The 25033-nt window shown below is 45.6% G+C and overlaps 2 protein-coding genes across 8 annotated transcripts in view; one reads left to right on the top strand and one right to left on the bottom strand.

Annotated features, from left to right (window-relative positions):
• DNAI1 (dynein axonemal intermediate chain 1) overlaps positions 1-18340 on the bottom strand; it is a 56292-nt gene extending 37952 nt beyond the window's left edge. The window contains exons 1-2 of the mRNA XM_070495639.1: positions 18091-18340; positions 173-205 (exon numbers count right to left, since the gene is read on the bottom strand). Coding sequence (XP_070351740.1) covers positions 173-205; positions 18091-18120 — 63 coding nt within the window. The 5' untranslated portion in view covers positions 18121-18340. The remainder of the gene's footprint in view (positions 1-172; positions 206-18090) is intronic.
• Positions 18341-18560: 220 nt separating this feature from the next.
• FAM219A (family with sequence similarity 219 member A) overlaps positions 18561-25033 on the top strand; it is a 44772-nt gene continuing 38299 nt past the window's right edge. For 2 of the 7 annotated variants that reach the window (XM_070495798.1, XM_044756934.2), the window contains exon 1: positions 18579-18915. In XM_070495798.1, the coding sequence (XP_070351899.1) occupies positions 18889-18915 (27 nt within the window). In that variant the 5' untranslated portion in view covers positions 18579-18888. Of the gene's footprint in view, positions 18949-25033 lie in introns of all 7 variants that reach the window. The other 5 variants (XM_044756936.2, XM_044756935.2, XM_044756932.2 and 2 more) reach the window with 4 other exon arrangements.

The following is a 25033-nucleotide window of genomic DNA, read 5'->3' as shown; positions in this document are numbered from 1 at the left end:
TGGGAGGATATAACCTCACATGTCAACTAAGAGGCTTCCTGAGGTGGTAGGCTTAAGGGTGATTTTAGTGTTTTTATGCTCATTTGAATTTTCTTAAAAATATATAGCTAATATTTTCAAGAGAACAACTGCTATTAGCTTCTTGCTGGGAGGGTGGTGGTCTCAGACTTACCCGCTTCCTGGTTCCTCTGCCCACACTGACGCTCTGAAAGAAGAACAGAAACAGGAGGCGAGTCATGAGTGAGTCACCGTGGGAATATCAGAAACAGTACTCTGAGGAGGCTTCCAGCCAGGGACCTCACAGACAAAGGACACTGAGCTGTCCCAAGTCTCAAAAACATCTTCTCAGAGGCAACATATGCTTCTTAGCCCAGCCAAGGAGGTCCTGTATCTGAGGCAAGCCCATTCCAGCATCAGTGGGGCTGACCCATGGAGAGGTAAGAGAGCACTGGGCATATATCATTTGCAACCAGGTCAACAAACATTTCTTAAAAGCATAGTCTAAGTGCTCAGCTGTGTGCTAGGCGTTAATGGGACTGTGAGGGCAGAGTCTATTCATAAACACTTGTTGGAATGAATGTAAGCTCTTTATGAGTAGGTACTTTGTTTTGTACTCTGTGGTCTCAGAATATAGTAGGTGTTCAAAATACTTATTGAATGTAAATGAATGAATGCTGTCAAACCTATTAGTAATCGTGACCTTGGGAAAAATGTTTTTCCTCTCTGGGCCTCAGTTTCCTTGTCAGTAAAATGCATAGGATTGGATATGATGACCTTCCAGTTATAACATGCTAAAATTTTATGTCCCCAAGAGCAGCCTGCTCAATTCAACTTGATAAACATTTGTCGTGCATCTATTTATGTGTCAGGGACTAACCCAAGCAGTGGGACAAAGCTGAAGAGAGAGATGAGGTCCCTACCCTAGTCTGCTCAGGGTCTGCGGAGGACAGATGAGTGTGGTCAGGGCTCCTCACCTACTCGCTCGCTTGCTCACTCACTCGCTCACTCTGCACCTGTCCTTTTGAAAGCCTGCTGTGTCCCAGCAGTAGAGAGATGTGTGCCCAGGGTGCTATAGGAGCACACAAAGGCACCCACCCGGCCTGGGGTATGCCAGAAAGGCCCCCAGAGGGGGCTATTTCTTAGCTGGGTATCAAAGGACAAGTACAGGTTGTCCAAGAGGAGAAAATGTTTTTCAGAAGAAGAGCACAGCATTTACAAAGGCAAGAGGAGAACACTGGGAGAGACGGTAAAATGTTTCACCAAAGAAACAAGCAAAAACCCTGCAGCATATATACAGAATAAATAGCTGTTTCAGATGATGGACAAGAGGGAGATCAGTGGGTGCAGGAGACATGAGGGAGGGGCTCCTGACAGAGGCAGACCTAGATCACTGAAGGAGGGTCAAGGCAGTAGAGAAGCCAAAGGCACATGTTGTTGGCAGCATGACACAGTGGACAGAGACCTCCGCTCCCAACTCTAGCTGACCACTTGTATGATCTTGGGGAAGTCTCTGGGCCTCAGTTTCCCCAGTGCAAAGTGAGGGAGTTAGATTAGATGGACTCTTAGGGCACTTACATGACAGGGTCTGTGGGAGAGGCTTTGCTGGTGGTGGGGAGGAAGGGACTCAGGGGAGAGGAGAGCATGTCTCAGCTTGGGCTGGGATTGTTGCTGGTAGGGCATGCAGCAGGATTCAGATTTCTGCTAAGCTGCCAAGGTTTCTAGTGATGGGAACCCTTTTCTGAGGCTAAAACGCAGGAGCCAGAAAGCTGCTTTCCTTTGAAGAGCCTCTGATCCCTAAGGTAAGAGGATGGAAGCGTCACAGTGTCCAACCGTTTTCTGGCCCACAACAGAGCACTGGAGGGTCAATCCCAACCCAAACTGCCAGGCTTAAATAGAAAACGAGATCCAGATACCACTGCCCCCTGTAAATATGTCTGTAAAACATTTATCTGGCAATAAAAGAACTGACGAGGCAATCTGAGTGTAATTGTTTTTGGCAGTTGGAAATATTTCAATTAACACACTATAAAAGCCACACTATAATAAATGCAAAACAGGCCAATGAAATCAGCTACAGCCCTGACTTCCCAACCATGGCAAAGGAGTCTGAATGTCAGGCTGCCACTTTGGGCTCTTGGTTTTCCATAAGGAGGAGCCTGAGACAGACAAGCCTGAATTCCTGAAAAGCTTTGGATGGTTCCTCCCAGAAGCCATCAAACCACAGAAGAAGAAAGCCCAAACTCCCTCCTCCCCCAGCCCTCGGAATTCTATTTATCATCTGGCTCCTCATCTCCATTCCAGCCTGCTCTCCCAGCCCTCGGGTGCCAGCTCTTTGAAATGCAGTCCAGAGAGCCTACTCACATGTCCTGAGCTTGGCCTGTGCTTTCCCACCTTCCCTTTTACCGTTTTACCATTCTTCCTGCCAGGAATACCATCTTCCCCTTCCCCTCACTGACCCCACTATCTCTGCCTAACAAAACCCTACCCAGCTAGCCTCTGCTGGTCCTATATCCCACCCTGACATATTATCACTATTTTCCCACCTCCCTCTACTCTTCCTTTCCTCACTTTGAGCAAGGGTCTGCCCCACCTTCCATCACCACAAGTACCAGCTGTTGTGAGATGAAGGATGAAATGTATCTTCAAATAGACACTCTGTTGTCTCTGGGTTTTGGTTGTCAAAAGGGGACAGTATTATGAAAAGAAAAACAACACTGCAGTACACATTGGAGGCAGCTTGGTGATTCCAGCAAGGGAGGTCCACAATTCTTATACTATTGGCCAAAGATCATCTTCTTCTCTTGGATAGGTCATTCTATTTGGCCAAGGGACGATGTCAGTGGAGGAGCGAGGCAGGAAGAGGAAAACCATCCAGAATACCATGCCAAATTAACCAAATTAACCCTGGTGATCAATGGGATAACAGATGTCCCAGCCTGAACTCTTTCACAGTAGAGCATTTTTCTATTCTCATTGTTACAGATTTTAGTGTGAGCATCCTGAGGGCAGGAACTGTGTCTTAGTCATCTTTGGACCACTAGAACAGAAACTAGCACTTGGATCGAGTTCACCTAACCTTACGAAGGTCATTGGTAACAACTCAGCAGCTTAGTGGTCACTTCTCCGTTCTCTTACAAGACCAGACATTGCTAAGGGCTCCCTCCCTCTATCTTGAAACTGCTACTCTACCTTCATTTCCATGTCAACAACCTCTCTAGTAGCTCCTTCTCAATATCCTTGACCCCTCTAAGGATACATGCCTGATCCCCTGTTAGTCTTCTTATTCTACACACTCCCCTTGGGTGCTCTTACCCCCACCCAGAGCTTCATCTTCCATCCCATGACAAAGCTCAAATCTGTGTCTGTGGTTTAGACTTCCTGGAACCTCACGTTTAAGTTGATGACAGTACTCAAACTCAGTATCTTAAAAAACAACCTCATTATGTTCTTTTTCCACCCCAATCATTATGTTCTTTTCCATCCCAAACTTCCATTTCCTCCAGTATTTCCTATCTCACTGAAGTGCACCACCATCCATTCAGTCACTCAGGTTGGAAACTGGGAGCTATCAAAGACACCTGCCTTTTCCTCACCCTCACATTAGCACCATATTTCAAAGTCTAACAATTCTATCTCTTTAATATCTTTCATAACTATCCTCTCCATTTAAAGCCCCCTTAATTCAGGCCCTTACTATCTCTTGACGAACTACATTGGATTTCCCTGACTCCAGTTTCTCTCCACTCCAATAATTATATCATTATCACCATTTCCAGCTGTTGATCATGTACTCTGGGCCATTCATTTACTAAGCAATTTATGTAAATTATCACATTTAATCTTCACAACCATCCTATGGGGTAGGAGCTATCATTATTCCTATTTTACAGATGAGGAAACTGAAGCATAGAGAGATCAGGTAACCAACCCAAAGGTGACCAGGATTTAAACCCAAACTTTAATCACTATCTGTAAGTGATCTTCCTAAAACATAAATCTGATTATGTCATTCTCCTGATGTAAAGCCTTCAAGGGCCCCCCCGCCTGCCATGAGATGAACCCCAAGCTCCCTGGCATAGCACCCACCTCATCTCTTGCTCTTTTCTTCCCACAGCCATGGGAGGGTGCTTTGAAAGTGAAAATTCTGGTCAATATAACAGATGATTATTACTGCTACCTGCTTTGGACCTGTTTTGGCATATGACCCACTGAACAATGTAAGCAACCCATTTGCCCTGAGCATATTTTAGGGGTAAGGAAGGAGATCAAAACTTCTTAAGCTGTTCCCTATCATGAAGATATAATATTTAAAAATAAGTATGTGATCAGATGTTCCCATGGAGCCCAAATAAGGCCTTTGAAGTTCAACCATACCCGGGTTCGAGTCCCCACTCTGCCACCTACTAATTTTATTACTCTAGGCAAGCTACTTGTCTTCTCTGAACCTTAGTATCCTTGTCTTTAAAATAGGCATCATAATGACACTCTCTCAGACAAGGTTTGTTATGAGGATTAAATGAGTTGATGCACAGTGTGGCTCCTGGCCAGGGTTTGCACCCAATAAATGATAGTTGGCAGCATTATATTCCCATTTATAGACCCTGCTCTGCCCTCAGCCACACATGATCTGTGTGGCTGCCTACTAGGAAGCACCCACCCTAGGGATGACTAGAGCCTTTGGCAGCTCACGTCTCCACCCAAGAGTTCAATGCTGAAGTATGATTGTTCCTGGAAAGGGGCTCTTCGAAGCATGCAAACCCACAGATGCTGTGTCCTCCTTCCTGGGTCCTGGGAGACTTCGTTTACAATTTCAGTTGTCTTGGTCCTTATTTTAAAACTCACTAGCAGGTTTCCATTAAGCTAAATTGAAACTAAATACCTCACCAGCTTGCAGTTTCCGTTTCTAAAAGGGTAAAAGCTCTTAGTCCCAAAGGAACAGTAATTCACCAACAAATCTTCCTCTAGCTACACTGACTGCATTTCAGATCCCTGAACCTAGTGCAGTGTCTAAGGTATGCAGAAGGCGCTCAGGAAGTGTAGTTGAAAGAGATCTCAAATTTTTTTAAACACTGGATGAAGGGTAACAGGCACTATCTACAGTACTGTGGGAGTGTCAACTGATGCAAACTTTTTATAGGGTTATTTGGCAATATCTACCAAAATTTTAAATGCAGATGCCCCTCAACTCAGCAACTCCACTTTCTTGAATTTTCCCTATAAAAATATTCATACACATTCATAAGATGTATGTAAAAAATTGCTCACTGCAGCATTATTTATAATATTTTTAAACATGGAAAAAACCTAGGGGCTGGCTCCATGGTTGAGTGGTTAAGTTCACATGCTCTGCTTTGGCGGCCCAGGGTTTCGCCGGTTCGGATCCTGGGAGTGGACATGGCACCACTCATCAAGCCATGCTGAGGTGGCATCCCACATAACACAACCAGAAGGACCTACAACTATAATATACAACTACGTACTGGGGGGTTTTGGGGAGAAGAAGAAGAAGAAGAAGAAAGAAAACAAAGATTGGCAATAGATAGCTCAGGTGCCAATCTTTAAAAAATAAATAAACAAATAAATAAAATAAGAATGGAAAAAACCTAAATGTTCATCAACAAGGGCCTAGTTAAATAAATTACTGTATAGCCATTCAATGGGATATTATGCATATTTTTAAAAGAACGAGGTAAACTTTTATGTATTTTTATGGAAAGTTCTCCAAGGTATATTATTAAATAAAAAAGCAAGTTACAGGAATAGATGACCCATCTGCTTACTTTAAGAATATGCATTCAATAGCCAAGATGTGGAAGCAACCTAAGTGCCCATCGATTGATGATTGGATAAAGAAGATATGGTATGTATATACAATGGAATACTACTCAGCCATAAAAAATGACAAAATCGTCCCATTCCAACAACCTTGGATCTCAAGGGTATTACATTAAGTGAAATAAGCCAGATAGAGAAAGACAATCTCTGTATGACTCCACTCATACGTGGAAGACAAACAAACACGTTGACAAAGAGAACAGATTAGTGGTTACCAGGGGAAAGAGGGATTGAGGGGGACACAAAGGGCGAGGTCATGCACCTATAATATGACTGACAAATAACAATGTAAAACTGAAATTTGACAAGGTTGTAAACGATCGTAACTCAATAAAAAATAAAATAGGGAACAAAACAAAACAAAAAAAAAACAAGAAAATGTGTGTGTGTGTATTTGCATATACATACAAAATTTCTGGAAGAATATATGGAATCTGTTGATAGTGTTTAGTCAAGGCAATGAGACTGGGGAATTGTGGGGAAGGGCACAATACTGTTCACCTTATACTCATTGTCATGGTTTTAATATTTTAAATGTGAATATGCATTACTTTTATAATTAAAAATGCTAAGAATTTTTTAAATCAACAAAGTACAGTTAAAGAGATTTTTCTTTCCTGTTAATGCAGTGTTATTAGCACAGTGCTCAGAATGCAGAAAAAGGGGATATGAGAGCAGGCTCACGCCTCCCTGGAAGCCCAAGAGGGCAGAAGCCAGTTCTGTGGGACCCTTCTCACGTAAGGCTGCAGAAGGCAAGGCAGGGGAGGGTTTAAAAGCTGAAGCTCTGAGTAAGCCTTGGCTGGATTCTTGACTCTGCCATGAACTAGTATATGTGAGACCTTGAGCAAGGTATTTAGTCTCTAATCCTCATTCTCTCATCCATGAGGTAGAGAAAAATATTAGTGCCCTCCTAAGAGTTGCTCTGAGGACAAAATAAAACAAGGCACAAAGAGCACCTAACTCAGAGCCTGGCACGCAGTAAGCCCTCAGGTAACAGTGGCCGTATGGACTTTGTGGTTGTCATTATTTCATTATTCTATCAGGGTCTGCCATGCATGGCAATTGAGTCCCATCATGAGGGCATTTATTGAATAGTTGAAAAATGTGTTGTCTGGGTCCTGGGAAGTCCTTATAGGGAGCCTACAAGGAGCCTATAAATCTCAGGGTGTCACAGCAGAGGGATGACGATAAAAATCCCTTCCACTTATATAGCACCTTTCACTTTCGAGTACGTCATCTCATTTGACTCTTATAATAATCTTTCATGGATTGATGTTGAATTTTTTTTCCTGAATCTATTGAGATGTCATTATATGATTTTTCCCTTTTTTTCTGTTAATACAAAGAAATCCTTGATTGATTTTTTTAACATTGAGCTAACTTTGTGTTATTGGGATAAAGCCCACTTAGTCTGATATACTATTCTCTTTATATGTTGCTGGAATAGATTTGCTAATATTTTGTTGGATTTTTTTTGCATTTATGTTCATGAGGGGTATTGGCCTGTCATTTTCTTTTCTTGTAATACCTTTGGTTTTGATATCAGAGTTATGCCAGGATCATCAAATGAATTGAGACTTCTTCCCTTCTCCTCTATTTTCTGAAAGACTTTGTGTAAAATTTGTGTTATTTATTCTTGCATATTTGATACAATTCATCAGTGAAACCATTTGTGCCTAGAGTTTCTTTGTGGGAAGGTTTTAAATTATGAATTCAGTTTCTTTAAATAGATATGAAGTCTTCATATTTTCCATGTCTTCTTATGTCAGTTAAGGTAAACTGTTTTTCAAGAACTTTGTCCATTCCATCTAGGTTGTTGAATTTATTGCCATAAAGTTGTTGATAATATTCCCTTTTAATCCTTTTTAATGTCTGTTGGATCTGTAGTAAGATCTCATTTTTCATTCCTGATATTGGCTATTGTGTTTTCTTTTAATCTCGATGGGCCCTGCTAGGTTTTACCAATTTTATTAATCTTCTCAAAGAACCAACTTGTGGCTTTGTTAACTTTCTCTATTGTTTTTCTCATTGTTTCTATGAGACAATAAATCAATAAAATAAATGGAATTGATGAAATAAATCTTCCTTCTGTTATTTTGGATTTAATTTGCTCTTTTTTTTCTATTTTCTTAAGGTAGAAACTTTGAACATTGATTTTAAATTTTTCTTCTTTTCCAAAATAGGCATTTAAAGCTATTCATTTCCATTAAGCACAGCTTTAGCAGGACCTCACAATTTGTAATGTTATATTTTCATTACCATCCAATTGAAAATGTTTTCTAATTTCCCTTGTGCTTTTTTTTGACGAGCATTATTTATAAGTGTGTTCTTTAATTTCTAAATATTTGAGGATTTTAAAGATATTGCTATTTATTTTTAATTTAATTCCATTTTGGTCAAACTATTCCAGGAATGCTGAAATCTTTCTGTCTTGGATGGATGTTGAATTTGAACTGAATTAAAATCTGTAAGGTTGGGCTGGCCCAGTGGCACAGCGGTTAAGTTCACAGGTTCCGCTTCTCAGAGGCCTGGGGTTCGTCGGTTCGGATCCCGGGTGTGGACATGGCACCGCTTGGCACGCCATGCTGTGGTAGGCGTCCCACAAATAAAGCAGAGGAAGACGGGCATGGATGTTAGCTCAGGGCCAGTCTTCCTCAGGAAAAGAGGAGGATTGGCAGTAGTTAGCTCAGGGCTAATCTTCCTCAAAAAAAAAAAAAATCTGTAAGATTTTAATCTTTTAAAATGTATTGAGACTTATTTTATGTCCCGAATATGGTCTATTTTTGTGAACATTCTGCAGTTCTTGGGTGTAATTTTCATTCTACAGTTCTTGGGTGTAGCATTCTATAAATGTTAATTAGGTCAAGTTGGTTAACAGAGCTTCTATATCTTTCAATCACTAAGAAAAGAGTGTTAAAATCTTTAACTATCATTGTGTATTTTTCTATTTCTCCTTTTAGGTCTGTCAGTTTTTGATTCACACACTTTGAACTTCTATTAACAGGTGCATACACGTGTGTGATTTTATGTCTTATCTTGAATTGACTCTTTATCATTATGAAATGTCCCTATTTATATTTGGAAATACTCCTTGTCTTGAAGCCTACTTAGTTCTGATAATACTATAGTCACACAGCTTCCTTACGTTTGCCCTCACCATGGTGCTCTTTTCCCACTCTTTTATTTTCAACCTTTCTATATCTTTACATTAAACTGTGTCTCTTATAGGCACCATATAGTTGGGTCTAGCTTTTTTTTTCTCCCTAGCCTGATAAACTGCCTTTTAATTGAAAGTATTGGCATGGTTGTCTTCACCATGTTGCTCTTTATTTTCTATTTTTTTCTATCTGCTTTTGTTCCTATGTTCATCTTCTGCCTTTTTTGTGTTCACTGAGTTTTTTTAGTATTTCATCTTATTTTCTCTTAGTTTTTTAGCTGTGCCTTTTTGTATTACTATTTAGTGGCTGCTCTAAGGTTTACAATATGTATCCTAAACTTACTATAGTCTACTAAGAATAAATATCATACCACTTTATACTTCACAATGTAATAACCTTACATCTTAATTCAATTTATACCACCTCATCCTTTGCTCTATCATTGACACATATTTTATTTCTATATACATTATAAGCCCCACCTTACAATGGTATTATTTTTGCTTTAAACATTCATATGTATTTTAAGGAAATTAATAGAAAGGGAAAAAGCTAGTCTTTTATCTTTAGCCACATACTTGCCATTTCCAGTACTTTTTGGTCCTTCCCATAGTACAGAGCTTCCATCAGGTATCATTTTCCTTCAGGCTAAAGAACTTCCTTTAGTACTTCTTGTAGTGAAGACTGATGACAACTCCCAACTTTAGTTTATCTGCAAATGTATTTATTTCACCCTTCTGTTTGAGGGATATTTTTGCTGGACATAGAATTCTGGGTTGACAGTAATTTTCTTTCAAGGGCTTTAAATATGTCATTCCATTGTCTTCTGACCTCCATTGTTTACAATAAGTCAGCCATAATCATATCATTATGCTCTTGTACACAATGTCATTTTTCTCTGACAACTTTCAAGATTTTATTTTTATCTTTAGTTTTCAGTATTTTGACTATGAGGGACCTAGATATGGTCTTCTTTGCGTTTATCTTGCTTTGGGATTACTGAACTTCTGATAATCATATGTTTTCCACCAAATTTAGGAAAATTTTGACCATTCTTTCTTTAAATTTTTCCCCCTCCTCTCTTTCCTTCTGGGATTCCAACCACATATACGTTCCAAATACATATATGACACATCCCCACAAGTCACTAAGGCTCTTTTTTATTTTTTAATCTTGTTTTTCTCTGTTCTTCAGATTTGATAATTTCAATAGACCCATCTTCACGTTCAGCTGTTAGGCCTATCCAATAAATTTTTTATTTCTGATATTTATTTTTCTATTGTTTCCACTGTTCTGCTTATATTCCCCACCCATTAATTCAATGTTTTCTTTCAGTCTATAAAATATTTATAACAGCTGCTTTAAAGTCATTTTCTGCTAATTCCAACATCTGGGTTATCTCACCAGTATCATCATACTCTCCTTTGGATCCATCTCCCTGAGCCTTGATCAAGAAATTGTCCCCAGGCAGAGAGCAGGGATAAACACATGACTCACATTGGGTGTTTTCCTTCCCTCGGGAATCGCTGTCCTGAGGGAATGCCTAAAACAGTTGCCTCATACATTTTGTCCAAGACTATAGTTATTCACAGTAATGGCAATTCCAGGATGAATTGCTCCATTGTGGCCAGAATATAAGTTCCCTATATCAAGGTATTTAAAAATTATATGTAAAGTGTGCTGCATTTTAAAATTCCTTTCAGAAATGTGCTATTTTTAAAAATGCCAACCCTAAAATGAAGGCTTTTTTGAAAAACAGAACCTTAATGTAAATATCAGCCCTAAATAAAGGCATTGGGCTAGAAGAAATGTGAGGCCCTTCCTGCACAATGTATGAGAACAAGATTTATCAGAAACGATGTAGAAGTTACTCTGGAGTAAACAAGTTGTACCTTGCATTGTAGGAGCCAAGGAAAGACCATGCCTCCTTCTAAGGGAAACTGCCCTGCTCACAGCTTTGGCTGCTTAGAGAGCCATAGGATCCTCTCTCTCCCTGATACAGCCCGGCATGAGCAGATGAGCTAAGGTCAATCAGATCCCTCCTCCAAGAGTTTAAACTGGGACTACAGAGAGAACCGGTGTTGGGTGGAGATATTGATGGAGATACTTGTGAAGCAGAGAGAAGCCAGAGTGGCCATGATGATCTGGAAACACACTAAAGTTATGAGGGAACAGAAATCACAGAAAAGTCAGCTGGTTGGGAAATGAAAATAGGGAATGGAACATAGTTGCCAAGAGAAGTAGAGTGGGCATGAGAGCTATGGAGAAAGTAATTAGCACCTATTTCAGAACCAATAGTATTAGCATCTATTTCAGAACCAATAGTTTTCCAATTCCAATTCTAGGCTATCTATATATTTAAAACACCCACCCACAAAATCCCACATATACACCTTCCCCCTTCACCCACTCTCCTGTCCTTGAGGTAACTTGAGTGAGCCTCTGCTCTTTGTAACTTAACAGCTTAACTGAAATATATGTGCCTTAGAGTTTGCCAGGCCCGTAAAGGGCAGGAGAAGTAGGAAAGTCTTGGGCATTCCAGGCAGGGGGATCGAACTCATTAACAAAGATACAGAGGCTTGGAAACATGCGTCCGTCCAGGGATTAGCAGATTTTTGTATCCCTTTTTATTCCAATTTGTCCCAAAGCAGGATTTGAGGCTGACTATACAACACATGGAAAAAATAAGTCAATGAGAAGATGAATATGAGGTAAAAATAAAAGTTGAGAAATACGCTTAACATTAGGAGTAGGGTCCCTACATAAATAACTGAATTAGATGGCTTTGGCTAGGACAAAGGAGGCATGAACTGCTTCTTCTGCAGGCCCAGAAAGAAAAACTTAGTGTTCTTTCTTAGAGTATTGCAGTACGTACCTTTCCATCATTCATTTATTTATTCATCAACTAATTCACTCAATCATTATTCATTCATCCAGTATATATTAAGCATGTACTATGTACCAGATCCTAGGATGACAGCTAAAGAAGAACCAAGGTTGAGTTGGTCCCAGCCCAAGGGTTCACAAATCTAGGAGGTAAGACAAAGGGAGGACATCAACCCACCACACAAACCAGAATCCAGTGACCCCAGGAGTAGGACAAAGTGTTGTGAGACACAAGGCAGTGAGACCATAGTTTGAGCAACAGCTATCTCCTTTGCTTGCTTCCTCCATACAACTCTGTCTCAGTGATTGGGAAGATTGGACAGTCCGTACAAATTCCTAACTGGCAGAAAACAGTTTCATGTGGCTTGCTCACAGCTGGAGCCAGAGAATCAAAATTACTTTACAGCATCAGCTTGCAGGCTGCAAAGCCCAGGGATAAGCACAAGAGCCCTCTGCCATTATTATTTGAGTACCTGGCATGTCCTGAGTACTAACAATGTGCTGGGCTCCACAGTAAACAGGGGAGGAGACCAAGTTCTGGCCTCAAATGCTCACAGCTGTTTCATAATCTGATAATTGTGCATGACAAACCTCAGACCATAACTCTGAAAATAGCATGACTGTAATCATAACAAAATGGGACAGCCATTGGCAAAATTTGTTTTCTAGTTATCACTTCCAGAAGGAATTCCGTAACACTGCTAGGACAAGAGAAGAGAAAATGCTCTCAACTTCCTGCCACTAAACGTCTAAACTATCATCATCTGCATCCATCCTTTCCTCCTTTCTCCTCTCCGTTACAAAGTGTTCCACCTCCTGTCCACAGCAGATCTACTCCCACCTCCTCAGAGACTTGGCGCTCATCATTGTTTCATCCGTCTCCTTCATCTTCAACTTCTCCCTGTCTGTGCCAGGGTCCCTCCTCTCAGCATTTAGCATATTCAAGTCTTCCTTTCATCTCCTAAAAAATCTTTGTCTATATGGTCTTACTGCCTTCTTAGCTCAGTTCAGTCTGGCTTTTACCTCCGAAGTTTTGCTTTCCAAGATCCCCAGTGACTTCCTAACTATTAAATCTAATGGCTGTGTCTAGTTCTTATCTTCATTGACCCTTTAGCAGTATGTGCCATGGCTGACCACATGCTTTATAAACACTGTGAACTCACTATAAACCACTCTTCCTTTGGCTTCTGGGACATTATTCTTCCTTGCTGTCTTCTAACCCGTCTGGTCATTCCTTCTTATCCTACATTTTAGACTCTTCTTCCTCTGTTCAAACCTTAAATCATGGTGGTCCTTCTAGAAGTCTTCCCTGATTCCCCTAGAATCCATGTTAGGATCTCCTTACACATGCTTCCATAGCACTCACTGCTACTTCCCCAGCCACATTTCATCATTCATTCAATAATCATTCCTTGAGAGCTTCTGACGTGATGGCCACTGTGATAGGGGCTGAGAATAAAGATGTGAGCAAAAACTTCCAAAGGCCCTGGTCTCAAGGAGCTCACAGCCTAATGGGAGAGACATACAGTAATCAAATAATTACACAAACAAGTGAATAATTACACACTGTGATGTATGCTATGGAAGAAAGGATCAGGAGCAATGAGACTATATAATAGAGGAAACTTAACCCTATCTTCGTTAACAGGGCAGGGGATGCTGGGGGGAGTTGTGGGGATTGATGTTTGAGCTGAAATCTTAGAAGTGAGTACGTCTGTGAGGGAGGCTGTGAAGAGTGTTCCAGAAAGAGGGGACAGTATATAGAACTGAAACACAGCAGTTCCAAATTCTGAAAGGGAAGAGTGGTACAAGTTAAGGCTTAGAGACCCAAGCGGGCATCAGCTCATAGAGGCCTTGAAGAGTTATCTAAAAGTTTAGATCCTATCCTAAGAGCAATGGGAAGTCACTGAAAGGTTCTGAGTGAAGGATGACAAAACCAGATTGACAGTTTGAAAAGATCCCTTGATGCAGTGTAGAGAGTGTATAGGAAGGGGCATGAATAGATGAGGGAAGAAACAGTTACAAAGCTTTTACAGCACTCTGGGTGGGAGATGACTGTCAGCTGGGCTAGGGAGGTGGCAGTGGTTTGATTCGAGAGAGATTTAGGAAGCAAAGGGTCATATCTAGGGCTTAAGGAAGATAAGAGGTGGAAGGATGACACTGAGGAGAAGGGTCACAAGAGTGAGGATATCTTACTTTGGACACAGAGAAACACACCAACTTCCTTTCGATTCTGCTCCCCTCCTCCTGTCCTTCCTTCTGTGGATCCCAGGTCCAGTCACCAGACTCAAACTCTCTGAATTATCTAAGACTCTCTTCTGGCTGTGCACCCAGTCTTACCCACTAGCCCCTACCCTAGTCACCCTACCTCAAGATCAATATTTCTAAAAGTATTGTCCCAGAGGGACCTCTGAACAGACCACAGAATGATCTGAAAACACAAGTCTTTTCTTTGGCTCTTACAGGCAACCGATGCAAAATTCCAGACTTTGATTTTTTTTTTTTTTTATAGTAACCAACTGAGTTATAAAGGAATACTAAAATTTGTTAGTCATAAACTAAAATTAGCTTTTAACTGGAGTTCACAGAAGACTCTAATTCAGTTCTCTACTAAGAAGTCTGGCTGCCAGGCAATGTTTGGCAGTGTTGCAAAGCTCCTCCGGCATATATACACAGGCAGCCAGTTGGAATTCTCGCAATTTTCAGGAAGGACGGTTTGTTATTGGGGCATTACCAGGGATGTTTTGAGCTGGTCATGGTTTATGGTGCCTGACATTCATGCATTTTAATTACAAATTATGATTCATGGCGCTCCATCATGATCAGTTTAATATGCCGTGGGTTATTTGATTAACCCTGTGCGGTAAGGCGATACACCTCTCTGACCTTATTTCCCATCACTTTCCCCATCCCTTCCTTGCTGAACCAGAACATGTGTAGCAGCAAGCTCCCATGTCAGGGACCTTACACTTGCTATGCCCTCTGTCTGGAATGCTTTCCCCTTAGATATCATAGTTAGCGCTTTCATTTCCTTCAGGTCTTTGGCAAATGCGACAAATGTGAGGCCTTCCCTGACCATCCTATTTAAATCATAATCTTCTGGTTTCCTGAACACCCTAATCCATTCCTCTGTTTTATTTTTCTCCTTGACACCTCTCGCTGTCTGATAATCTATATATTTTACTTATTTGTTTATTGACAATTTACCTCCAACTAAAAGATAAGCTCCACAAGAGCATGGGTTGTTGTTTTCTTTGTTGCCATACCACCAATACCTAGAACACTACCTGGCCCATGGTAGGCCCTCAATAAATAATTGTTGAATGAGAATGACTATTTACATCATCAGAATTTTCGACTCCTTAATTTCCAACACCCAGCTCCTAAGGTGTGGGCACACTTGGTTCACATTTGAACCACTCAGAGCCCTACTGCCAAAGCAGATACAGACACGAACCTGGAAAACATGCTTCTACAGTGACATTTCCCTGTTACCCCTCCCCACTAGTCTCCCCATCCCAGGCTCACCCCTTCCTACCCTTCAAACATGCTCAGATCAGAATTTCCAAAGAACAACTTGAGGCATTCAGAATTCATATGCAACTTATTTTCTCAGAAGTTAATATATTCCAGGCATTGTGCTAGGTCCAGGGTAATCAACAATGGATGAGACAGACATGATCCTTGCCACCCCAGAGTTTATAGTCTAGTGGGGATATCATCCTATCCTGTCTCCAGAAAGGGGACTTACTCTTTTGTAGGAGAATATGACAGCCAAGCTGAGACCTGATGTGGGGACAGGAGATGAAGGAGAAATTTGGGGCAGGGTGGCATGGAGCAGGTGGCAGCAGATAGAAAAGACTGTACCAGGCAGGCAAAGGAAACAGCAATTCCAAAGGCCTAGAGGAGAAAAAGTGTGGATGTCACTTTCCAGGAAGTGAGGGCAGTTGAACGTGCTGGGACTGTGGAATATTCACAGAGCAATGGTGAGATCTGAAGTAGGGTAGGTAGCAAAGACTAGACTGTGCAAGGCCTTGTAGGCGATACAAAGCAACCTGGACTTCTGGGACTATAGCCCGAGAGCAAGAGGGAGCCACTGAAAGGTCTGATGAGTGGAGTGACATGAACAATGGAGTTTAAACTCTTCTCTGTCTGGGGCTGGCTGGGTGGTATAGTGGTTAAGTTCACACGCTCCACTTCCATGGCCCAGGGTTCGCAGGTCTGGATCTTGGGCACAGACCTACACACCACTCATTAAGCCATGCTGTGGCAGCATCCCACATATAAAATAGAGGAAGATCGGTACAGATGTTAGCTCAGGGCCAATCTTCCTCACTGAAAAAAAAAAGGATAAACTCTTCTCTGGCCCCTAACAAACCCAACCCTGACCTTCCCTCTCCACTGAAGTCATCCAAGTCATAGCTGCCTCAACCCTGAAGCTTTTCTGCTGCACGAACCTGCATGTCTCTCTCTCTCTCAGCCTCAGGAACCTCATCCTCCCTTACCTGTGTATGTCTGTGTTCCGTCTCCCCCAGGGGACTGAGTTCCCTGAGGACAGGGATAACTTCTCAAACCTCTCTAGGTTCTCCCACACCCAGCTTACCACTGACCTAGGTTGGGCTTCACTGAGACAAAAGAGAGATGAATACAACCTAGCACAACCCAGCCTTTTCTCACACCCAACACCAATATTTACACTGTACTAAAACAAGCCTTCCCTCCAGGGAGCAGTGCTGATGGGTACAGGGCCAGTTGACCCAGGTTTCTCTGCTTCTCGTGTGCTGTCACCTCTCTCTGCTCTCAGTGTAATTAGCCCCTGATGTCTCCCCAGTGGGCTGGAGAAACAGATCCCCAATCTTGTTCAAACTGCAAGTGCTAGAAAAGACAAAACCAGTTTGTAGTGACAGAAAGCAGATCAGTGGTTACCAGGGGCTGGGGGGTTGGGGAGAACTGACTGGGATGAGGCACAAGGGAACTTTTAGGGGTGAGTGTCCCATACCTTGATTGTGGTGGTGGTTCACAAGTGTATAAATTTGTCAAAATTTGTCAACATGTACAACTAAAATGGTCCCTTTCGTTGTATGTTAACCAGACCTCAGTAATGCTGAAGTTAAAATAAACTGCATGTAAGTTAAGAATCAGTAGCCCCAAGCACAGTGCCTGAGCTTCAAAATACAGTTCAACCCGGACATAAAGCTAGGGCATGGCCATGCGGGAATAGCAGCCTCCCCATGGTTGCAGAGATCTAAGAAAGATGGGTCCACCCGCTAAGGAAGGCCAGGCGAGAGAAGGAAAGGAGCAAAGGCTAACCTGGAGGAGGCCAGACCAAAGTACATACAGTCAAACAGCAGGGACGCTGATTTGCGCTCCACATCTCCAAATACCTAGGCCTGAGTGAGGGAAATCTAGGGTCACTAAATATAAGTCCTGCCTCACAGAGCCAGAAACTGCATATATTAGTCCCAGAGTGATAATTCATAAAAGGTTTGGAAAAAGTGATTCTTGAAGGACTGAGTGGCTTCACCACAGAGGGCTCCTTGAGAAGCTGGGCCTCACCTCACCTTCCAGGCAGGAGAGCAGAACTGTGCTGGGCGGGTCAGGGGTTTCCTGTGAGAAGGATGACATCTGGCCAAGGGGCAACAAGAGCACAGTGTTCGCATGGCTGAATGAGTCACAGAAGTGGACCAGGGGCTCACAGGGAAGAGAGACAGACGAGGCTCCAGGAATACTTGGGAGCCAGTGTTTGGGGTGTGCAGTGTGTGAAGGGGGGTCAGGAATGGGAAGGAGGTCTCTCTCACCTTCGTCTTTATCTGACCTCTCTCTCCTCCCAAGTTTCCCAGCACAGAAAATCCAAACCAAACTCCTACACATAATTTCTTGGAAACAAGAAGGGGAGGGCAATGAGAAGGTATTGGTGGGAGTGGGCGTGGGGGGTTAAGGAGGATAGGCTGGTCAGGATGGGTCTGTGGACTGAGTGGAGTGAGGGAGAAGAGTGTGGAGAGTGGGGGAGAGGAGGCTAGGATCAGCGGGAAAGAGTAGGACAGGGTCAGAGGTCAGTGGGAATACACTAGGCCAGGGTTCACAGGGAGAGAGAAGGTTAGGGGTCATCAGGGAAAGGAAGCTGAAGGATCAGTGGGAGAGGTATGATGAGTGGTCCCTGGCGCCGAAGGTCAAAGATCATCGGGAAAGGGCAGATCAGGATATGTGTTACCTGCCTACGAAGCGGCTGTTTCGGGGGCATCTTCGAAGAAGCGGGAAGCACCTCAACACTTGGAGCGCCTACAAAATGCTCCCTTGCCTAAGGACAAGAAGTTTGTCCGTCCCCTGGATCACGCACAGGAAATCCGGATTATCTTTCACTTCAGTTCCCAATCGCAGGGGTTCTTTGGGGACAGCCGTCTTTGTGGGTCCCCGCGCCCTTGCAGGATGGCATCCGCTCCGCCCTGACGCGGTTACCCAGCAACCAACCGGCAGCCAAGGCGCAGGCGCCTCTAGGCCCGCTCCCGCCTCGAGGGGGAGGCGGGGCTGGGCGCGTGGGACCGCCCACGCCGCTAAGCCCCGCCCCCCAGGAATAAAAGGACCCGTGGCAGCGCGCCTTCGGAACTCCGGCATGTGGGCGGGGCCTGGGCGCCCAGGCACCGCCTCCTCATGAATAATGCAGCATCCAGGCGGTGTCCCGGACCCGGAAGTGGAGTTGCCGAGTCACCGCAGTGGCTGAGCTGCTGACAGGAGGCGGCGGCGGAGGAGGAGGCGAGGCAAGACCTGCGTCTCCGCCGGGCCACAGCCGCGGTAGCGCTGGGCAAGCCCAAGGAGCCACGCCGGCCTCAGCCGCCAGCACACCTCCCGCCCCGCGCCCACCCCGCCGTCTGCTCGGCCGCCTGCCCGCCCGACGCGTCCGGGGCGGCCTAGTCTGCACCACCCACCGGCTCCTGGGGCCGCCGCCCCGCGCGGTCCCGTCGGCGTCCCTGGCCGCGCCCGCCCCGGGCCCGCTCGCCCGCCCGCCGGCACCATGATGGAGGAGATCGACCGGTTCCAGGTGCCCACCGCGCACTCGGAGATGCAGCCGCTGGTGAGGGGGCGGGCGGCGGCAGGCCAGGGCCGGGAGGGGGCGCTGCCTGAGGGGGAGGGAGGGAATCAGGCCTTGGAGACTGTGCGGAGGGGCGCCTTCGGATGGGGCAAAGAGAGCCAGGAAAACGCATCGCCGGGGAAGGGGGATTTGCAGGACAAGAAAACCATGGGAGAATACGCAGGGTGACGGCAAAGGGGCCTGTTAGGGCGGAAGGCACCGTCAGCGGAGGCAGGCCAGGCGAGCTACGGGGAGCGCCGTCGATGGAACCGAGCGGGGCACAATGGTGCACACCGCTAGTGGAGGCCCCTAGCTGGGAAAGGAAGGGAATTGTCGTGGGGCACCGCGGCCGGCAGGCCCAGGGGCCTGGGATGGGAGGTGGGGAGGCATTTAGCCCTAGAGGCCTGTGATGCTCAGGGCGGGGGAGGGGGCCAGGGAGCAGTCAGGCTAAGAGGCACCAGGAATAGGCTTGGAAAGGAGGAGGGGCCTGCCCGCTAGTTCGCTGGATGTGGACGGGAACGCTGGGCAGGTGGGGGCAGGAGGTCGCTACAGGGCCGTGGAATTCCGTTCTTCCCCGGAGGAGAGCGCAGGCTGTCTAGGCTGCGGGTGCCCGAGCCGGAGTTGGGGAGGAGAGCGCGGCGGCGAGATGGAGAATCGGGGTCGCGGATGAGAGAGCCTGGGAACCGCCGGAAGAGGGGGCGGGGCCGCGCTGGAGTCGCCTGTGCCCACCGGTTCGGAAGAGCCCCCAGCATCCTAGGCCTACGTGCTTGGAGTCCTTGCTGGGCGCCGATCCTGCCGCCTGTCCGCGGTCCCGGAGTCAGGGAGGAATGATGTCATCGCTGCCAGCGCGGAGGAGATGGAAGAGGGAGGGCGACGCGGGCGCACCGAGGCCAGGCCTAGGGGAGATCATGCCCGCTGGCCACCGCTCCGGGGTGCTACCTGACTGGCCTGTCTGCCCCGCAGTGGGGGAGAGACGCCGAGGCCTAGCCAGCTGGTATGGGGAGAGGGGGAAGGGAAGGCGTGCCCGGTTCTGTTCGCTTTTCCTTCTCCTTTCTCCTTAGAACCTGAGGGAGAGCTGGAAGGAGGCGGGATGGGCCAGGAACCTGAAGGTGTGGATGGCCTGTTCTCTGAGCTCTGCTGGAGCTGAGCAGAACTCTCCAAGTCCTGAAGAGCTGGGGCTCCCTAAACCTCCTCTCTCTATGTTAGGTGGGGAGGTGAGGAACAGGTCCTATGCTGGGGCCCCCAGGCCCCTGGCTAACAGATGTGCTTTGTGGTTTCCTGAGCAAGCAACCTGCCCACTACAGCAGCCAAGACAGACCTTGGCAGGGACCCATGAACAACTCTAAGCCACACCTTTTGGGGGATGGGTAGAGAGAATTATTAGAGGCCACCTGGCAGGAGATAAGTGGCTTTTCGCCAGTTTTGGAGGGGAACTTAGTTCTAGAAGCCGAAACAGAGAAGCTTCACAGAAGTGTACAATATTAAGCCATGGAGAGATATGCCGCTGGACTTTTTTCCTAGTCTGATGCCATCATTGGATTTTTGGGGAGCCAGAAAATCCTAGTGAGAAGTCTGTCCCGTAAACCTGGGGAAGAACTTTGGACTGGGTTAAAAGAACTTTCCTTTCTAGATTATCTTTCCAGGCAGTCTGGCTTGTCCAACTAGATTACTCTCTCAGTTCTAAGCATCTAATTAAGAACCAAAAGGGAGTGTGGATAAAGGAGAAGGAGGTCCTAGTGAGTCGGGAGAAGAAAGCGGTGATTTGGTTCTTGCCTCCTGTCTGGGGTTCCTAGGAAGGGAGGCACTAGGTGTCAAGGGAAAAGGGGGAAGGAATGGGGTCACCAGGCTCTCTCAGGTGTCCTTGGTGCCTCTGTTATTGCCTGAAGTACTCGAGGGTGGTTTGAGTGAGCAGTGGCCCCAGAAGACTCCTGAGCTGCTTCTGGTCTTTGTGGCTCTGAAGTAGAAGTGCTGATGGCAAGGAGGCACTTAGAAAAGTTGTGGCTGCCTACAGACCCTTTCCGTGAAGGCTAAAGGAACCCTTCTCTGCAAAAGGATACTTCGTTGAGGTTAAATGAGAGCCTTCAAGAAGTAGCAATGCAGTCATCCCCCATTTGGGGGTCAAAGACATTGCCCTTCAGATCTCTGCCTCTTGACCCCTGTTCCTAGGTTGAAGTCTAGGGGATCCCCAGAACTCCTTAAATGCTCTGTGTACTATTGAAACCAGCAGAATCTTGTGCGGAGTTTCCCCAACAGCCTTCATTTCAGGGCATCAGGAAGCAAGATGGCATACCAGAGAAGAGAAGGGCAAAGGAGTTTTTTAGGAGCATTCAGGTAGACCATAAAAACTAGAGCCCCAAGCTTTGACTCAACTGTGACCTGTTTCATTATTTGCCATTATTTATTGAGACTTCTAGGAGTCTCTCCTTTTCTCTGGACTCAGTTTTCCCACTTATGAAATGAAGGCAAACTATCTCCTTGAATAATAGCTCCTCACTCTCTCTTCCAAAGAGTACTATAAAGACCTGATATCATTGATTCAGCAAATTTATTCACCAAATGTTTATCGAGCATCTGCTCTGTTCCAGATGCTGTACTAGGTGTTGGGGACACGGTGGTTAGCAACACAGACACAGGTCATAGCCCTGCCCTTCTGGAGCTCACAGTTCAGGAGCAGTTTATTGTTCTTGCTGACTCTGTCAGTGTGAGCCCCTCTGAGGGCAGAGTGGAGGCTGTCTCCTTAAGCCCTAAGGGAAACAAGACAATGCTGGTGTCAGCATCATTGCTCCTTTTTGGAGCAAGCTGTACTGATAGAGGCTGTCACATGGCTCCATCATCAAATAAGTGTCCCCCATCCATAGTGATAGGAAGAATCTAGAGGCCATTTCTTACTTGGAAAGATGAGCTGTAGGGGGAAAGCGTCTTTTTTTTTCTTTTTTTTACTTGAAAGAGAAACTCAGGCTTGAAAAGAAGGCCTAGGGGAGTAGCAGGAGCTGGGAGAGAAGGCGCAGCCAGCAGATCTGGGTGTTTCCAAGGTGCTAATTTAAGCATAGTTCTCAGCTAGTGGGAGGAAGAGGAAGAAATCCCTGCCCTGTCGTTGCTGCTGCTGTTGGCACAGCTGCATGGAGCCTCCTGTCTGGGGTGGGCATTTGCCTGAAGGAAGAGGCCTCCCTCCTTTCCTCATCATACCAGTTATTTAATTGGCCTGGCTGCATCTCAGCAGCTGAACCAGGCCCCGGCCTATCCCTGAGAGCTCCCCAGGGTCTCTTCCTGTCTCCTTAGGAAAGGAATGAGAGCTCCTCTTGGAGACCTAGTCCCTGGGCTCGACTCCTGCTGTGGCGATCTAGATAATCCTGAGTGTTTCTGAGCACAGATTTTCCCAAAGAACCTGCCAGAGATAGGCACACCTTGTCTGTCAGTTCTGTGTGCAAGCCATACATCTCTCTGACCTAGGGAAACTCCCAGCTGTCAAAGCTCTCTGTTGAGCAATTGTTGAATTTGTGCTGCTGTGTGTGGGCAGCAGGGAGAGGCTCTCTGGCCCTATTGTCTGTCTGCTGGGCTGGTTGGTGCAGCCCTCACAGTCTACGTCTTCTCTTCGACTGCAATTGGAGATGAAGAGATTTGTTGCAAAAAAACAAATGGAGGTTTTAAGTACTTAATTGTGTCAGGCAACACCTTGCCTCTTGTGTTATCAGAGGCCAAAGAGACAAAAAAATGGATGACATACGGCACCAGATGGGGTCTCTGTAAGCTTGAGAGAAATGCTAGTCTGGCCTCCCTGAAACCCAGGTTATCTGTTAACTCATTCGTTTAGTTCATGAACGTATGCTCAGTTCTAGGAACTTTAAGGGTAGCGATAGGTGAGCCCCCTCCAATGGGTAGCCAGGAGAAGGATGGGCTCAAACAAGTACGGAAGATTTTAGATACATATCAGGAAAGAGTGGAGAGCAGTGGCGGGTGTTCCTGACAAGGAGCGACACCTCCCTTGGGAGAAGATGAGGAATGCTGACATTCTGACCCTTTGACCATGTGAGCTTGGAAAGAGTTTCAGATTCCTTCTGCCTCCTGACACTCAGGGATGGGAATGGTCAGGACATTAATCCAGTGAGTGGGACACAGCATCTCCTGAAAGTAGCAAAGAGAACATTGTAAAAATAGCAAAAAGCCACTATGGAAAATTGACCTGTATGTATTCTGTGATCTGGGAGCCGTAAGTTGCCTCCTTGTAGTCTGATGACTTTTCAGTTTAAGGGTGGATTCTCCTGGTGGGTCCATGTAGCTCATGACCTAGTAGTATTTCTCAGGTTCCTGAAGGAAGCTCAGCCTCCTCTCTTTTCCAGTATTGCAAAGTGAAGATCACCAGGTTTGTTCAGGCCTCCAGCTCCTCCATTACTACTCATCTCCTCAGTCAACAAACACTCAGAATCTGCTTTCCACTGGATGTTGTGCTGGGCTGGATCACACAGAATCTTGCTCCAGGGCTATGCACAGTCAAGACGGATTAAGGCACTACAGGGTGATGGCACTGCAAGAAGTAAGAACTGGGTCCAGCAGGGCTGAAGGAAGACAGGAAGGGCTCTCAGCAAGTGGTCAGGGAAGGCTTCACAGAGGAGACACTGTGAACTGGCTCTTGGAAGAGGACTAGAAGCTTGGCAGACTGATAAGATGAGGCGAGGGCAAGAGTTTCAGGCAAAAGGCATGGAGGAAGAAATAAAAGGATGCATTTGAATGAATGAAGCATTGTAATTAAGGGAATAACATGATCAAATTTGAGTTTAACACTATCACTCCAATGGTGGATGAGAGACTGGAGAAGGTGAGATTGGAGATTGGAAAACTAATATGGAGGTGAGTGCAATAATAATCCAGGCAAGAGCTGATGAAGGCCTACACTAAATCAGAAAGAGAGGAGGGGCGTAGATACAGATGCTAATCAAGAGGAAGTGGCAGGATGTGCTAGCTATTTGGAGGTGGAGTGAAGAGGTAGGGAGTCAAGGATGACTCCCAGGTTTCTGGCATGGACATCTGGGTGGCAAGAGGCACCATCACCACCCCAGCAAATTCAGAGGTCTGTGTGCCCCTTGGCTTCAGGGACTGCTTATATGGGAGAGGGCTGCTGTTTTCCTTTACTGTGCTATTGAAGCTGCATTCTTAGGGTTACTGGGGACCCGGGAGTCTGGAAAACCAAAGAGCACAGTGACACTGACCCCACAGCCTCAAAAAGGACACTGAGAAACGCGCTTGCCTGCCAGTGAATACTTTCCCCTGCAACCTGCTTTGATGAACACAAGTGGGTTGTAGCAGCAAGGAGCCACGGTGGGTTGTTGTTGGTTTGGTTTTTTTCCCACAGTACTTTGATGAAGGAAAAATAAAATCCTTTGTTGGCTGAGAGAGTGTTTTATGTTGCACTTTCTGGCCCGGACTTTTACTGTCATTCTAGTCCAACCTATGTTTTTCTGACTGATTAACTGAGCTGGGCCCTTTCCCTGATTTCTTCTAGAATGGATGTGTGATTTACTGCCTCACCTGCAAGAGTCAGAATAGAAAAGGACACATCCTCCCTTCTCTGAGACCAGCCTGGAAAGCTGCACTTAAGGAAGAAGCAGTGCCCAGGCTGCTGTCTTCCAGGCAAGGCGTGCCAAGGGAGCAGGCTTCTGGGGTGAGGTCACTCAGAGGTGACTGGGCTTCTTAAAGGCGCAAGCCATGGTAGCTAGGAGTCAGGCTGAGTCATTTCCAGCCCTCAGCTGCCAGCTGCCCTTCACTGACTATAGCCCAGAGTGAACAGAAATGGAAAACAGAGCCTTTTTCACCCAAACTTGATTAGCCTCAGGGACCCTCTCCCCTCCTTGAAAGGGCAGATGGAGCCTTCTATCTGGAAAGGGGACATGGGAGACTCACTTCCTGGGCTTGGCTGCTTCATGCCTCCCAGCAGACCCTGGGAGAACTGGGGGCGGGAAGGGGAGAATCTGGCTAACAGCAGACACCCAGAGTCAGTGGTTGAAGGAAGCAAGAGGCGTGGCTCAGCAGGCTCTCAGGTCATTGTTTCGTGAGGAGACTGGTGGGAATCTGACCATCTGGGCAGGAGAAAGGA

The sequence above is a fragment of the Equus asinus genome, chromosome 23, assembly GCF_041296235.1.
Source record: "Equus asinus isolate D_3611 breed Donkey chromosome 23, EquAss-T2T_v2, whole genome shotgun sequence".
NCBI classification, from domain to species: domain Eukaryota; kingdom Metazoa; phylum Chordata; class Mammalia; order Perissodactyla; family Equidae; genus Equus; species Equus asinus.
This window is presented reverse-complemented; position numbering and strand designations above follow the sequence as displayed.